This window comes from Coregonus lavaretus (assembly GCF_964263955.1).
Source record: "Coregonus lavaretus genome assembly, contig: HAP1_SCAFFOLD_3638, whole genome shotgun sequence".
NCBI classification, from domain to species: domain Eukaryota; kingdom Metazoa; phylum Chordata; class Actinopteri; order Salmoniformes; family Salmonidae; genus Coregonus; species Coregonus lavaretus.
Window position 1 is genome coordinate 2,880 of NW_028161672.1, and position 14,978 is coordinate 17,857.

The 14,978-nt window shown below is 45.1% G+C and overlaps 1 protein-coding gene across 1 annotated transcript in view; it reads right to left on the minus strand.

Annotated features, from left to right (window-relative positions):
• Window positions 1-1,703: 1,703 nt before the first annotated feature.
• Window positions 1,704-14,978, minus strand: part of LOC311120227 (cotranscriptional regulator ARB2A homolog) — a gene marked incomplete at its 3' end in the record, with an annotated part of 31,563 nt that continues 18,288 nt past the window's right edge. Inside the window, exons 2-3 of the mRNA XM_084194838.1 lie at window positions 14,094-14,210; window positions 1,704-1,788 (exon numbers count right to left, since the gene is read on the minus strand). Coding sequence (XP_084050964.1) covers window positions 1,704-1,788; window positions 14,094-14,210 — 202 coding nt within the window. The remainder of the gene's footprint in view (window positions 1,789-14,093; window positions 14,211-14,978) is intronic.

The following is a 14,978-nucleotide window of genomic DNA, read 5'->3' on the forward strand; positions in this document are numbered from 1 at the left end:
GGGCAACACGGACTTTCAACTCCCTCCAAAGATTTTCTATGGGGTTGAGATCTGGAGACTGGCTAGGCCACTCCAGGACCTTGAAATGCTTCTTACGAAGCCACTCCTTCGTTGCCCGGGCGGTGTGTTTGGGATCATTGTCATGCTGAAAGACCCAGCCACGTTTCATCTTCAATGCCCTTGCTGATGGAAGGAGGTTTTCACTCAAAATCTCACGATACATGGCCCCATTCATTCTTTCCTTTACACGGATCAGTCGTCCTGGTCCCTTTGCAGAAAAACAGCCCCAAAGCATGATGTTTCCACCCCCATGCTTCACTGTAGGTATGGTGTTCTTTGGATGCAACTCAGCATTCTTTGTCCTCCAAACACGACGAGTTGAGTTTTTACCAAAAAGTTATATTTTGGTTTCATCTGACCATATGACATTCTCCCAATCCTCTTCTAGATCATCCAAATGCACTCTAGCAAACTTCAGACGGGCCTGGACATGTACTGGCTTAAGCAGGGGGACATGTCTGGCACTGCAGGATGTGAGTCCCTGGCGGCGTAGTGTGTTACTGATGGTAGGCTGTGTTACTTTGGTCCCAGCTCTCTGCAGGTCATTCACTAGGTCCCCCCGTGTGGTTCTGGGATTTTTGCTCACCGTTCTTGTGATCATTTTGACCCCACGGGATGAGATCTTGCGTGGAGCCCCAGATCGAGGGAGATTATCAGTGGTCTTGTATGTCTTCCATTTCCTAATATTGCTCCCACAGTTGATTTCTTCAAACCAAGCTGCTTACCTATTGCAGATTCAGTCTTCCCAGCCTGGTGCAGGTCTACAATTTTGTTTCTGGTGTCCTTTGACAGCTCTTTGGTCTTGGCCATAGTGGAGTTTGGAGTGTGACTGTTTGAGGTTGTGGACAGGTGTCTTTTATACTGATAACACGTTCAAACAGGTGCCATTAATACAGGTAACGAGTGGAGGACAGAGGAGCCTCTTAAAGAAGAAGTTACAGGTCTGTGAGAGCCAGAAATCTTGCTTGTTTGTAGGTGACCAAATACTTATTTTCCACCATAATTTGCAAATAAATTCATAAAAAATCCTCCAATGTGATTTTCTGGATTTCTTTTCTTCTCAATTTGTCTGTCATAGTTGACGTGTACCTATGATGAAAATTACAGGCCTCTCTCATCTTTTTAAGTGGGAGAACTTGCACAATTGGTGGCTGACTAAATACTTTTTTCCCCCACTGTATGGCTACATGGAACAACATGTATGTTGACCTATACATTGATCATGATGTCATCTGAGAGGTGAGGAGAGGGTAGCCATAATAAGCCCACATGACCACCTTAAGGGCAGTTGTTGAGGGCCCACCAGCATGGCCCAACATTATCATAATATTCAGGATTACAGATTACAGGCTTAATCCTGAATTAAGGACACCTTCTCAGGCTGTGACATCAGGACTACGAGCCATTCATTGAGAGGCCAGAGAGCCCCACATGAAATGGGAGCAAACCATCACATGAAAAGATTACAGAGAGAGAGATAGCGAGAGAGCGATATATACAGACATATATATATAGAGAGAGAGAGATAGATATAGAGAGAGATAGAGAAAGAAATATATACAGACAAAGACATAGATTAAGAGAGAGGGAGAGAGAGAGATGAAAGGTGTGAGGAGTGTTGAATCCACAGTCACACACACTACCTGCAGAGACGCGAGGGCAGTCTGGTAGCATGGGCTCCAGCGGTGTGTCCAGGGGCTCGGGGCTTGACACCCAGTTACGGCAGTGCTGTGGGGGGAGGAGGTGGGGGGGGGGGGGGACAAAGGGAGGAGAGATGGGGGAAGGAGACAGGAACAAGCAATTAAAAGCCATGTGACACATTGCTCAGACTACTCTGATTCTGTTTGTGATGGCGAGCCGGGCGCCCCAGGGGGGTGTCTACGCAGCCTGGTGACCCATAACCCCTCAACAACCCCCCCCCCCCCGACGCCAGTCCACAGTCTTACACTTAGAGACAGCAGAGGAGCGCTTCTTTATCCCTTCCCTCTTGTCTTTACCCTTCTACATGTGAAATGCTGCTTTATACAGTGCATTTTGTGTGTGTGATGAATCCGACCTACTGAGTGTGTGTGTCTTACGTCCAGTGGGTTGATAGTGGTATGTGTTAGTTTGACGGGATGCTGTCATGGGTGTGGAGGAGGGAGGATGAAGACAAGGAGGTATGCATGGAGAAGACGTTCCTGAGATAAGATCAAAGTGAAATAGAAGAAACAGAAATGTAAAAGGAGATTAGGCTGGACTCCTGACCAATCACTGCTTATCTGCTCTTGTTTACATTTGCCTCGGCCTGCCTGATAGCCAATACAGTGCTTGTGTGTGTGGGAGTGTGTTTGAGTGTGTGTTGGGTGGGGTCCCATCCTTGTGTGTGTGGGAGTGTGTTTGAGTGTGTGTTGGGTGGGGTCCCATCCTTGAACCCCCTCTATCGCCACCCCCTCCCCTCCACACCCCAGCGATCTCCCTCTCCCAAGGACCTGCTTCTGTCGGACAGAGAGGGAGCTGACTGGGCCGATCAGGGAGGCCAGCAAACCCAAAAGACCCCCACCTTGCCTAGAACCCCGGGTCGCATCACACTGCCTCTAGGCTGTCACAAGCCACCCCCACCCGCACCCTTCCTCACCCTGTCACCCCCCCCCCACAACCCCTGAGCCCTCTGCCACCCAGGTGTCACTGTACCCCCCACCCGGGACCCACCCGCGTCATCTGGACATTCCTATGTGTGTGTGTGTGTGTGTGTGTCGGCACATGCGTACTCCAGAGATATGACACATATACGTACAGTGCCTTCGGAAAGTATTCAGACCCCTTCACTTTTTCCACATTTTGTTTCAATACAGACTTATTCTAAAATGGATTAAATAAATGTTTTTCCTCATCAATCTACACACAATACCCCATAATGATGAATCGAAAACAGGTTTTAGAAATTTTGGCGGGCATTTTCAGATTGATATACTGCTGTGCACATTTTCCTCATCTGTAGCCCCAAGCTGTAGCCCTCAACTCTCTGTGTTTGTTTGCAACTCTATGACAACAACTTCATGCAAATGAAATGGAGGGACTTTTAGTTACTTTGAGGAACCGTTCATGTCAGAGTCATGCACTTGTGAGGATCAATCCACCTTATTCCATTCTGTAGGCAAAATAGAAACAAATACACAAAGCTATCTGATAAGGAAGTATTGAGTGAAAAAAACCTGTTTGTACATACACTACCGGTCAAAAATTTTAGAAGACCTACTCATTCAAGGGTTTTTCTTTATTTTTTACTATTTTCTACATTGTAGAATAATAGTGAAGACATTAAAACTATGAAATAACACATGTGGAATCAAGTAGTAACCAAAAAAGTGTATATTTTACATTTGAGATTCTTCAAATAGCCACCCTTTGCCTTGATGACAGCTTTGCACACTCTTGGCATTCTTTCGGCATTCAACTTCATGAGGTAGTCACCTGGAATGCATTTCAATTAACAGGTGTGCCTTATTAAAAGTTCCATCAGTTGTGTTGTGACAAGGTACAGAATATAGCCCTATTCAGTAAAAGACCAAGTCCATATTGTGGCAAGAACAGATCAAATAAGCAAAGAGAAACGACAGTCCATCATTACTTTAAGACATGAAGGTCAGTCAATACGGAACATTTCAAGAACTTTGAAAGTTTCTTCAAGTGCAGTCGCAAAAACCATCAAGCGCTATGATGAAACTGGCTCTCATGAGGACCGCCACAGGAATGGAAAACCCAGAGTTACCTCTGCTGCAGAGGATAAGTTCAATAGAGTTACCAGCCTCAGATATTGCAGCCCAAATAAATGCTTCACAGAGTTCAAGTAACAGACACATCTCAACATCAACTGTTCAGAGGAGACTGTGTGAATCAGGCCAACATGGTCGAATTGCTGCAAAGAAATCACTACTAAGGTACACCAATAAGAAGAAGAGACTTGCTTAGGCCAAGAAACACGAGCAATGGACATTAGACCGATGGAAATTTGTCCTTTGGTCTGGAGTCCAAATTTGAGATTTTTGGTTCCAACCGCCGTGTCTTTGTGAGATGCGGTGTGGGTGAACGGATGATCTCCGCATGTGTAGTTCCCACCGTAAAGCATGGAGGAGGAGGTGTTATGGTGTGGGGGTGCTTTGCTGGTGACACGGTCTCTGATTTATTTAGAATTCAAGGCACACTTAACCAGCATGGCTACCACAACATTCTGCAGCGATATGCCATCCCATCTGGTTTGGGCTTAGTTGGACACCTCCAGGCTGTGTTAGGGCTATTTTACCGAGAAGGAGAGTGATGGAGTGCTGCATCAGATGACCTGGCCTCCACAATCCCCCGACCTCAACCAAATTGAGATGGTTTGTGAAGGAAAAGCAGCCAACAAGTGCTCAGCATATGTGGGAACTCCTTCAAGACTGTTGGAAAATCATTCCAGGTGAAGCTGGTTGAGAGAATGCCAAGAGTGTGCAAAGCTGTCATCAAGGCAAAGGGTGGCTATTTGAAGAATGTCAAATATAAAATATATTTTGATTTGTTTAACACTTTTTTTGGTTACTTCATGATTCCATATGTGTTCTTTCATAGTTTGATGTCTTCACTATTCTACAAAGTAGAAAATAGTACAAATAAAGAAAAACCCTTGAATGAGTAGGTGTTCTAAAGGTTTTGACCGGTAGTGTATATTGATGGGGATGTAGCTATAAGGGTCAGAGGGCAACATTTTCCTCTCACAAAGACACCTGCACTGTGAGTTAATGCACTGTACATGAAATCATAATCTATTTAAGTTGTCATCTTCCTTTAACAACTTCCGTGAGGAGGAACTTTAGTTTAACCAGAGATTTAGTTACAGCGAGATACAGCACAGCTGTTTTTGTGAGAAGAACAGAGCGTGTTTGGTGTTTTTACAATGCACACATCGGTGTTCCAACCTATCAAACAAACACAAAAGGGAATGTTTTCAAATCATGCATGCCACAGCATTACAGTTTCTCTCATTCCCCTCATATTCCCTCATCCTGTCAATCGAGTGTGTTAGGAGTGTGCAGTATGCAGAGTGGGGAGAATAGAAGGGCTGTGTGTGTGGGGCGGGGCGGGGGGGGGGGGGGGGTTGACAACCATTTTGGTAAACAGAAACAGGCGTGAATTGTTGTATTTTTAGATGCCGTGGCTTGATCTAGTTGTGCTCTTTGGAGGGAGTATAGACAGACAGGCAGACAAACAGACAGACACACAGGCAAGCAGACAGACAGACAGACAGACAGACAGACAGACAGACAGACAGACAGACAGACAGACAGACAGACAGACACAGACAGACAGACAGACATACAGACAGACAGGACGGCAGGCAGGCAGGCAGACAGAGAGGCAGGCAGACAGACTGACAGGCAGACAGACATACAGGGAGGCAGATAGACAGGGAGGCAGAGAGACAGGGAGGCAGACAGACAGGCAGACAGACAGGGAGGCAGATAGACAGGGAGGCAGAGAGACAGGGAGGCAGACAGACAGGCAGACAGACAGGGAGGCAGACAGACAGACAGGGAGGCAGACAGACAGACAGGGAGGCAGACAGACAGACAGACAGACAGACAGACAGACAGACAGACAGACAGACAGACAGACAGACAGACAGACAGACAGACAGACAGACAGACAGACAGACAGACAGACAGACAGACAGACAGACAGACAGGCAGGCAGGCAGGCAGGAAGGGAGGCAAAAAGGGAGGAAGACAAACAGGCAGACATATAGACAGACATGCAGACAGGCTCCTTGACTGGTACATCCATCAAGTGTCTCATTGTATCTCCCTAATTCATTCTGCCTGGAAGAAGAAGATGTCAGCTGTGCTGGTGTGCTGTGAGCGAGGGGAGGCATTTCAAAGGCAGCCCTCCCGCTCCCTGCCAATGGAGAAGCAAGGGCCGGCGTTTCAATAGATTAGTCAAGGCAACCCCAACGTTGTGGGAGCAGGGAGAGCAGGGTGAGCTGCAGTCAGATAAAGGCTAGCACGCTGCATGGGATTAGAGGAGGGAAGTTGACAAAAGGATGGCAGATTGGATTCTTTCTCAGACATTATTATTATCAATACTTCATGCTAGTGCGCCGATCGATGGCAACATTGAACTGAGTGAGACACCACAAACATAAATAGGTCACCCTTGTGTGTGTGTGTGTGTGTGTGTGTGTGTGTGTGTGTGTGTATGCACTGCTGCAGGCAGGGTTTGAAACGATCCTGTTGCTTAGTCACTTTACCCCTACCTATATCTACAGTTGAAGTCGGAAGTTTACATACACTTGTTAACAAACTATAGTTTTGGCAAGTCGGTTAGGACATCTACTTTGTACATGACACAAGTAATTTTTCCAACAATTGTTTACAGACAGATTATTTCACTTATAATTCACTGTATCACAATTCCAGTGGGTCAGAAGTTTACATACACTAAGTTGATTGTGCCTTTAAACAGCTTGGACAATTCCAGAAAATGATGTCATGGCTTTAGAAACTTCTGATATGCTAATTGATATAATTGGAGTCAATTGGAGGTGTACCTGTGGATGTATTTCAAGGCCTACCTTCAAACTCAGTGCCTCTATGCTTGACATCATGGGAAAATCAAAAGAAATCAGCCAAGACCTCAGAAAGAACATTGTAGACCTCCACAAATCTGGTTCATCCTTGGGAGAAATTTCCAAACGCCTGAAGGTACCACGTTCATCTGTACAAACAATAGTACGCGAGTATAAACACCATGAGACCACGCAGCCATCATACCGCTCAGGAAGAAGAAGCGTTCTGTCTCCTAGAGATGAACGTAATTTGGTGCGAAAAGTGCAAATCAATCCCAGAACAGCAGCAAAGGACCTTGTGAAGATGCTGGAGGAAACAGGTACAAAAATATCTATATCCACAGTAAAACAAGTCCTATATCGACATAACCTGAAAGGCCGTTCAGTAAGGAAGAAGCCACTGCTCCAAAACCGCCATAAAAAAAGACAGACTACAGTTTGCATCTGCACATGGGGACAAAGATCGTACTTTTTGGAGAAATGTCCTCTGGTCTGATGAAACAAAAATAGAACTGTTTGGCCATAATGACCATCGCTATGTTTGGAGGAAAAAGGTGGAACTTGCAAGCCGAAGAACACCAACCCAACCGTGAAGCACGGGGGTGGCAGCATCATGCTGTGGGGGTGCTTTGCTGCAGGAGGGACTGGTGCGCTTCACAAAATTGATGGCATCATGAGGAAGGAAAATTAATGTGGATATATTGAAGCAACATCTCAAGACATCAGTCAGGAAGTTAAAGCTTGGTCGCAAATGGGTCTTCCAAATGGACAATGACCCCAAGCATACTTCCAAAGTTGTGGCAAAATGGCTTAAGGACAACAAAGTCACGGTATTGGAGTGGCCATCACAAAGCCCTGACCTCAATCCTATAGAAAATGTGTGGGCAGAACTGAAAAAGCGTGTGCGAGCAAGGAGGCCTACAAACCTGACTCAGTTACATCAGCTCTGTCAGGAGGAATGGGCCAAAATTCACCCAACTTATTGTGGGAAGCTTGTGGAAGACTACCCGAAACGTTTGACCCAAGTTAAACAATTTAAAGGCAATGCTACCAAATACTAATTGAGTGTATGTAAACTTCTGACCCACTGGGAATGTGATGAAAGAAATAAAAGCTGAAATAAATCACTCTCTACTATTATTCTGACATTTCACATTCTTAAAATAAAGTGGTGATCTTAACTGACCTAAGACAGGGAATTTTTACCAGGATTAAATGTCAGGAATTGTGAAAAACTGAGTTTAAATGTATTTGGCTAAGGTGTATGTAAACTTCCGACTTCAACTGTACATATCTACCTCAATTAACTCATACCCCTGCACATCGACTCGGTACTGGTACCCTGTGTATATAGCCAGGTTATCGATACTCATTGTGTATTTATTCCTTGTGTTATTATTTTTCTATTATTTCTCTATTTTCTCTCTGCATTGTTGGGAAGGGCCCGTAAGTAAGCACTTAGTAAGTATGTGTGGGTGCATGGCAAAAAGTGAAATCTAAGCAAGCCTAAATATCTTATATTGAGATTTCACGGTAAGGTCTACACCTGTTGTATACCATTTGATTTTATTTGATTTTGAGTGATAATTCATTAAAAGTATATATATTTTATTTCAGGTTAAAATAAGCAAAATTATCTGCCAATGACATTACATCATTTAGCTTAGTACAATTTTTTTTTTTTTTTTTTTTTTTTTTTATTGAATTATCACTCAATATAAGATATTTAGGCTTGCTTATATTTCACTTTTTGTGTGTGTTTGTCTTAGATTGAAATGTGCTTGACTTTAAAAGGAAAGGAACGGACATTAATAATAATAATAATAATAATCAGTCATTATTAACCAGAAGCATACACTCCGGAGTCCCACAATCCTTTTGGGGCCGTGCGGCAGAAGCCGGTGGCGGCCGGGGCTTAACGGGATGCTAAGAGTGCTCCTAATGGTGTACTGTTATGCTTTCAGAATGTAAACGGCAGACAGGTGTTACAGGGAAAAAGGTCCTACCTGTGCCACACTTTTAAGCCTCCCCATCAGGCCTATAATGAGCCACCTGCTCTGGGCTACAGCCTGCAGTAAAGCCTGCCTCCCACTGCGCTCACTAACTAGCCCACTTAACCAGCACAAACATACGTATGTGTGTATGTGTATGTTTGTACCTACCACTGCTGCTATAGCATGGCTAACAGTGCTGAGACCAAACGCTGCCTTGACAGCAGCCTACACTACAGCTGTGCAGATACAGTGATACACACAGGTCGTGGAAGTGCTGACAATATGTAGCCTGTATGTCCCCCACCCACCTTAACGCATGCACACACACGCTCGCACAAACACACAATTGATCCTAGATAACATACCGATGCATTGCCCACCACATGTGAGCCCCGTAGTGAGACACTCTCCTCCTAACCTCTGTAGCCTGTTGTATCAAGCCTCACACACATACAGACCTACACTTCAAAACTCTCTTTACTGCCCGAGAGCCCCTCCACCCCACTTCTTCCCTATGGGCCAGCTCCCATTACTGTGTGTGTAATCTCAGTGGATTATAATGCTTTATTCATGGCAGTGCCGTGCTGTGCGCGCCGCCAGCACAGTGACAGGAGACACCTTGGGCTGTAGCAGGCTGCACACCATCTCTCTGTCCTTCCTAGAACAAAGTCGTCTTGTTTTTCTATCCTTGAGCTTCTCTCTCTCTCTCTCTCTCTCTTCTCTCTTCTCTCTCTCCCTCTCTCTCTCTCTCTCTCTCTCTCTCTCTCTCTCTCTCTCTCTCTCTCTCAATTACATTTTCTATTGCAATTTAAGGGCTTTATTGGCATGGGAAATGTATGTTAACATTGCCAAAGCAAGTGAAGTAGATAGTAAACAAAAGTTAAATAAACAATAAATATTAACAGTAAACATTACACTCAGAAGTTCCAAAGTAATAAAGACATTTCAAATGTCATATTATGTCTATACACAGCGTTGTAACAATGTGCAAATAGTTAAGTACATATGGGAAAATAAATAAACATAGATATGGGTTGTATTTACAATGGTGTTTGTTCTTCACTGGTTGTCCTTTTCTTGTGGCAACAACTACCTCTATCTGCTTCCCTCTGTTCCCCCTCTATCTGCTTCCCTCTGTTCCCCCTCTACACGCCTCTACCTCTATCTGCTTCCCTCTGTTCCCCCTCTACATGTCTCTACCTCTATCTGCTTCCCTCTGTTCCCCCTCAACATGTCTCTACTTCTATCTGCTTCCTTCTGTTCCCCCTCTACATGTCTCTACCTCTATCTGCTTCCCTCTGTTCCCCCTCTACATGTCTCTACCTCTATCTGCTTCCCTCTGTTCCCCCTCTACATGTCTCTACCTCTATCTGCTTCCCTCTGTTCCCCCTCTACATGTCTCTACCTCTATCTGCTTCCCTCTGTTCCCCCTCTACATGTCTCTACTTCTATCTGCTTCCCTCTGTTCCCCCTCAACATGTCTCTACCTCTATCTGCTTCCCTCTGTTCCCCCTCTACATGTCTCTACCTCTATCTGCTTCCATCTGTTCCCCCTCAACATGTCTCTACTTCTATCTGCTTCCCTCTGTTCCCCCTCTACATGTCTCTACCTCTATCTGCTTCCATCTGTTCCCCCTCAACATGTCTCTACTTCTATCTGCTTCCCTCTGTTCCCCCTCAACATGTCTCTACTTCTATCTGCTTCCCTCTGTTCCCCCTCTACATGTCTCTACCTCTATCTGCTTCCCTCTGTTCCCCCTCTACATGTCTCTCTCTCTGTTCCCCCTTTTACTCCTCACATGTCCTTCCTAGAACAAAGTCGTCTTGTTTTTCTATCCTTGTGCTTCTCTCTCTCTCTCTCTCTCTCTCTCTCTCTCTCTCTCTGTCTCTCTCTCTCTATGGGCTTACTATAATTGCAGGTTTCTCTCCAGAGCGTTCTCTCTCTCTCCCTATGTGACGTCATCTGCCCGTTGTCTGACCCATTAGGTCTATATCATCTGTCCCAGCGCGTGCTGATCTCTAAATCCCTCCCTCCATCCCTAACCCCACGACCCGCAGGGAGAGGGAATTACCTACGTCCGACAGGAGCGGAGCGCAATGCCGGTGGGGGGGCTGCTCTAACACACACACCACGCACCACACACTCACACCTGCTGGGAGGGCGCTACACCAGGGGTAGCTACCACTGAACCTGAATAACACTCCAGATATACATCTAGAGGGTGTGTGTGTGTGTGTGTGTGTGTGTGTGTATGTGTATGTGTGTGTGTGAGAGAGAGAGAGATATGTTTGTGATCTTACAGTGTTGTAAGGTCACCTGAATGAGGTATAGCCACCACAGAGGCCCTGCAAGGAGTGTGTGTGTGTGTGTATGTGTGTGTGTTCATGCTGAGCAAAACACCAGGAGAGAGAGAGGGAGAAATAGAGGATCAGAGGAGAGGTCCAGGATAAGTTACTTCAACAGAAACACAAAGAGACTGTGGCATGGCTCTCAGTGGCATGGCTCTCAGTGGCTTGGCTCTCAGTGACATGGCTCTCAGTGACATGGCTCTCAGTGGCTTGGCTCTCAGTGGCATGGCTCTCAGTGGCATGGCTCTCAGTGACATGGCTCTCAGTGGCTTGGCTCTCAGTGGCATGGCTCTCAGTGGCATGGCTCTCAGGGCTCTCAGTGGCATGGCTCTCAGTGGCATGGCTCTGTGGCTTGGCTCTCAGTGACATGACTCTCAGTGGCATGGCTCTCAGTGGCATGGCTCTCAGTGACATGGCTCTCAGTGGCTTGGCTCTCAGTGGCATGGCTCTCAGTGGCATGGCTCTCAGTGGCTTGGCTCTCAGTGGCATGGCTCTCAGTGACATGACTCTCAGTGGCATGGCTCTCAGGGCTCTCAGTGGCATGGCTCTCAGTGGCATGGCTCTGTGGCATGGCTCTCAGTGACATGACTCTCAGTGGCATGGCTCTCAGTGGCATGGCTCTCAGTGGCATGGCTCTCAGTGACATGACTCTCAGTGGCATGGCTCTCAGGGCTCTCAGTGGCATGGCTCTCAGTGGCATGGCTCTGTGGCATGGCTCTCAGTGACATGACTCTCAGTGGCATGGCTCTCAGTGGCATGGCTCTCAGTGGCATGGCTCTCAGTGACTGACTACTGTAGATAGAGGACCCATAGCCTCGACTTTAATTACTAGGACAGATTAGGTTTAGGAATAAATCAAATCCCCACACTGACCCTATCCTTGTTAACCAGCAGCTACCCAGACACCACGCTGACACCATGCTGTCTGTCTGAGAGAGCGGCCCTGTGTGTGTGTGAGTGTGTGTATGAACATGAGAATGTGTGTCTGTGAACATGAGAAGGTGTGTGTGTGTCTGTGAACATGAGAAGGTGTGTGTGTCTGTGAACATAAGAAGGTTTGTGTGTCTGTGAACATAAGAAGGTGTGATGAACAAAATAATATGTGTGTCTGCCTGTGTTTGTGCGAGCGAGCATGTCACAGTAGCTACTGTACCTGTCCTTCTAAGCAGAAGCTCTTTGTCTAAGCAGGCCTACTGCTGGAGGGAGCGATAAGGGTTAACGACAAGAGAGTGAATTCTCTCCCCTCTCTCCTTCATAGGGCTGGAAGTAGAAGGTTATTACATATGTATTGTTCTGGGTAATCATCACAAATAGAAATCACTTAACATTCCAATTACGCGCCGTCTCCACCATTCCTCCAATGAATCAGAAATAGGAAATCTAGCAAGAAGAAGGCCAACACAACCTTGAAGCCCAAAACCTTTAGAACAACACCCACTAAGGGACACACATGAACACACGCACACGCACACAGTTACAGACGGAGGAAAAAAGACAAGAAGAACAAAAGAAAGAAGGAGAGAGATCTATAGAAAAAGGTGACATATGAAGGAGAGAGATCTATAGAAAAGGGTGACATATAAAGGAGAGAGATCTATAGAAAAATTTGACATATGAAGGAGAGAGATCTATATAAAAAGGTGACATATGAAGGAGGGAGATCTATAGAAAAAGGTGACATATAAAGGAGAGAGATCTATAGAAAAATTTGACATATGAAGGAGAGAGATCTATAGAAAAAGGTGACATATGAAGGAGAGAGATCTATAGAAAAAGGTGACATGAAGGAGGGAGATCTATAGAAAAAGGTGACATATGAAGGAGGGAGATCTATAGAAAAAGGTGGCATATGAAGGAGAGAGATCTATAGAAAAAGGTGACATATAAAGGAGAGAGATCTATAGAAAAATTTGACATATGAAGGAGAGAGATCTATATAAAAAGGTGACATATGAAGGAGGGAGATCTATAGAAAAAGGTGACATATAAAGGAGAGAGATCTATAGAAAAATTTGACATATGAAGGAGAGAGATCTATAGAAAAAGGTGACATATGAAGGAGAGAGATCTATAGAAAAAGGTGACATGAAGGAGGGAGATCTATAGAAAAAGGTGACATATGAAGGAGGGAGATCTATAGAAAAAGGTGGCATATGAAGGAGAGAGATCTATAGAAAAAGGTGACATGAAGGAGGGAGATCTATAGAAAAAGGTGACATATGAAGGAGATATATCTATAGAAAATGGTGACAAAGGAGGGAGATCTATAGAAAAAGGTGACACATGAAGGAGAGAGATCTATAGAAAAAGGTGACATATGAAGGAGAGAGATCTATAGAAAAAGGTGACATATGAAGGAGAAGATCTATAGAAAAAGGTGACATATGAAGGAGAGAGATCTATAGAAAAAGGTGACATATGAAGGAGAGAGATCTATAGAAAAGGGTGACATATGAAGGAGAGAGATCTATAGAAAAAGGTGACATATGAATGAGAGAGATCTATAGAAAAGGGTGACATATGTGACAACTGGCCAGTGTGATGGCAAGATGTGTGCGACCAAGTGTGTGTGTGCATGCGTGTGTGTGACATTTGCATCTCTGGCTCCCCTGTAGTCCTGGCGGTGGCTATCTCTCTCATCTGTATGTGCATACTGAGTGAGCCCAGGTGCTGTCTATGGCAGAGGTCACACCAGAAAGGGCGAGAGCTAAAACAAAGCGACCCACGCAAACCGAGACACACACACACACTGGAGAAGGCCAATTGTCTGGCTTATTCATTGACATCCGTCGGCAACAAAAAAGAAAGAGGGTGAGGGTTGGAGGGTTGGAGGGTTCAGGAAAAACAGGCAAACAACTGGCTTGTAGCTGGACATGTGGTGCTACCGTAGCCTGTGTTCTGGTCTGCTCTCTAACATAAGAAATATGTCTGTGGTTATAATAGGGAATCTGAGAATAACAGAAAGAGAAGAGTTAGGCTATATATTGCCTCTTCCTGTCACTGTGGTCCTGTCACTGTGGTCCAGCCACTGAAAGTGAGGGAGCGTTAGGTAGATTTCACATTGGTGTGTGTGTATGCTGTGCATATGTGTGTGTATGTGCGTGTCATCTCACTTGCTGCAGCCACTCCTGGATGCTCTTGCTGGCGTCCTGTTGCCAGATGTTGTGGACTGAGTCGGTCATGGCCACGGCACACACCCTGTTCTTTACCTGAGCCTCTCTCTGAATCATCTGAGAGAAAGAGAGAGAAAGGGAGGGAGAGAGATGAACACTTTAGAGATGTGAGCCTCTGTGCTGCTCATCCTGTCGATGTCGCAACAAGGTAACAGTAGCACTGACTCCAGTGCTGTAACAGTAGCATTGACTCCAGTGCTGTAACAGTAGCGTAACAGTAACATTGGCTACAGTGTTGTAACAGTAGCATAACAGTAGCATTGACTCCAGTGTTGTAACAGTAGCATTGACTCCAGTGTTGTAACAGTAGTGTAACAGTAGCATTGACTCCAGTGTTGTAACAGTAGACTAACAGTAGCATTGACTCCAGTGTTGTAACAGTAGTGTAACAGTAGCATTGACTCCAGTGTTGTAACAGTAGTGTAACAGTAGCATTGACTCCAGTGTTGTAACAGTAGTGTAACAGTAGCATTGACTCCAGTGTTGTAACAGTAGTGTAACAGTAGCATTGACTCCAGTGTTGTAACAGTAACATTGACTACAGTGTTGTAACAGTAGACGAACAGTAGCATTGACTCCAGTGTTGTAACAGTAGCATTGACTCCAGTGTTGTAACAGTAGCATTGACTACAGTGTTGTAACAGTAGACTAACAGTAGCATTGACTCCAGTGTTGTAACAGTAGCGTAACAGTAGCATTGGCTACAGTGCTGTAACACACAAATGATTTATTGAAAAGTTTAACAAACCATTGAACTCTATGCATAAGGACTACTTTTAACAATTTTCAGTGAACATTTAACAAAAACACATTTAAAGGAAGAAC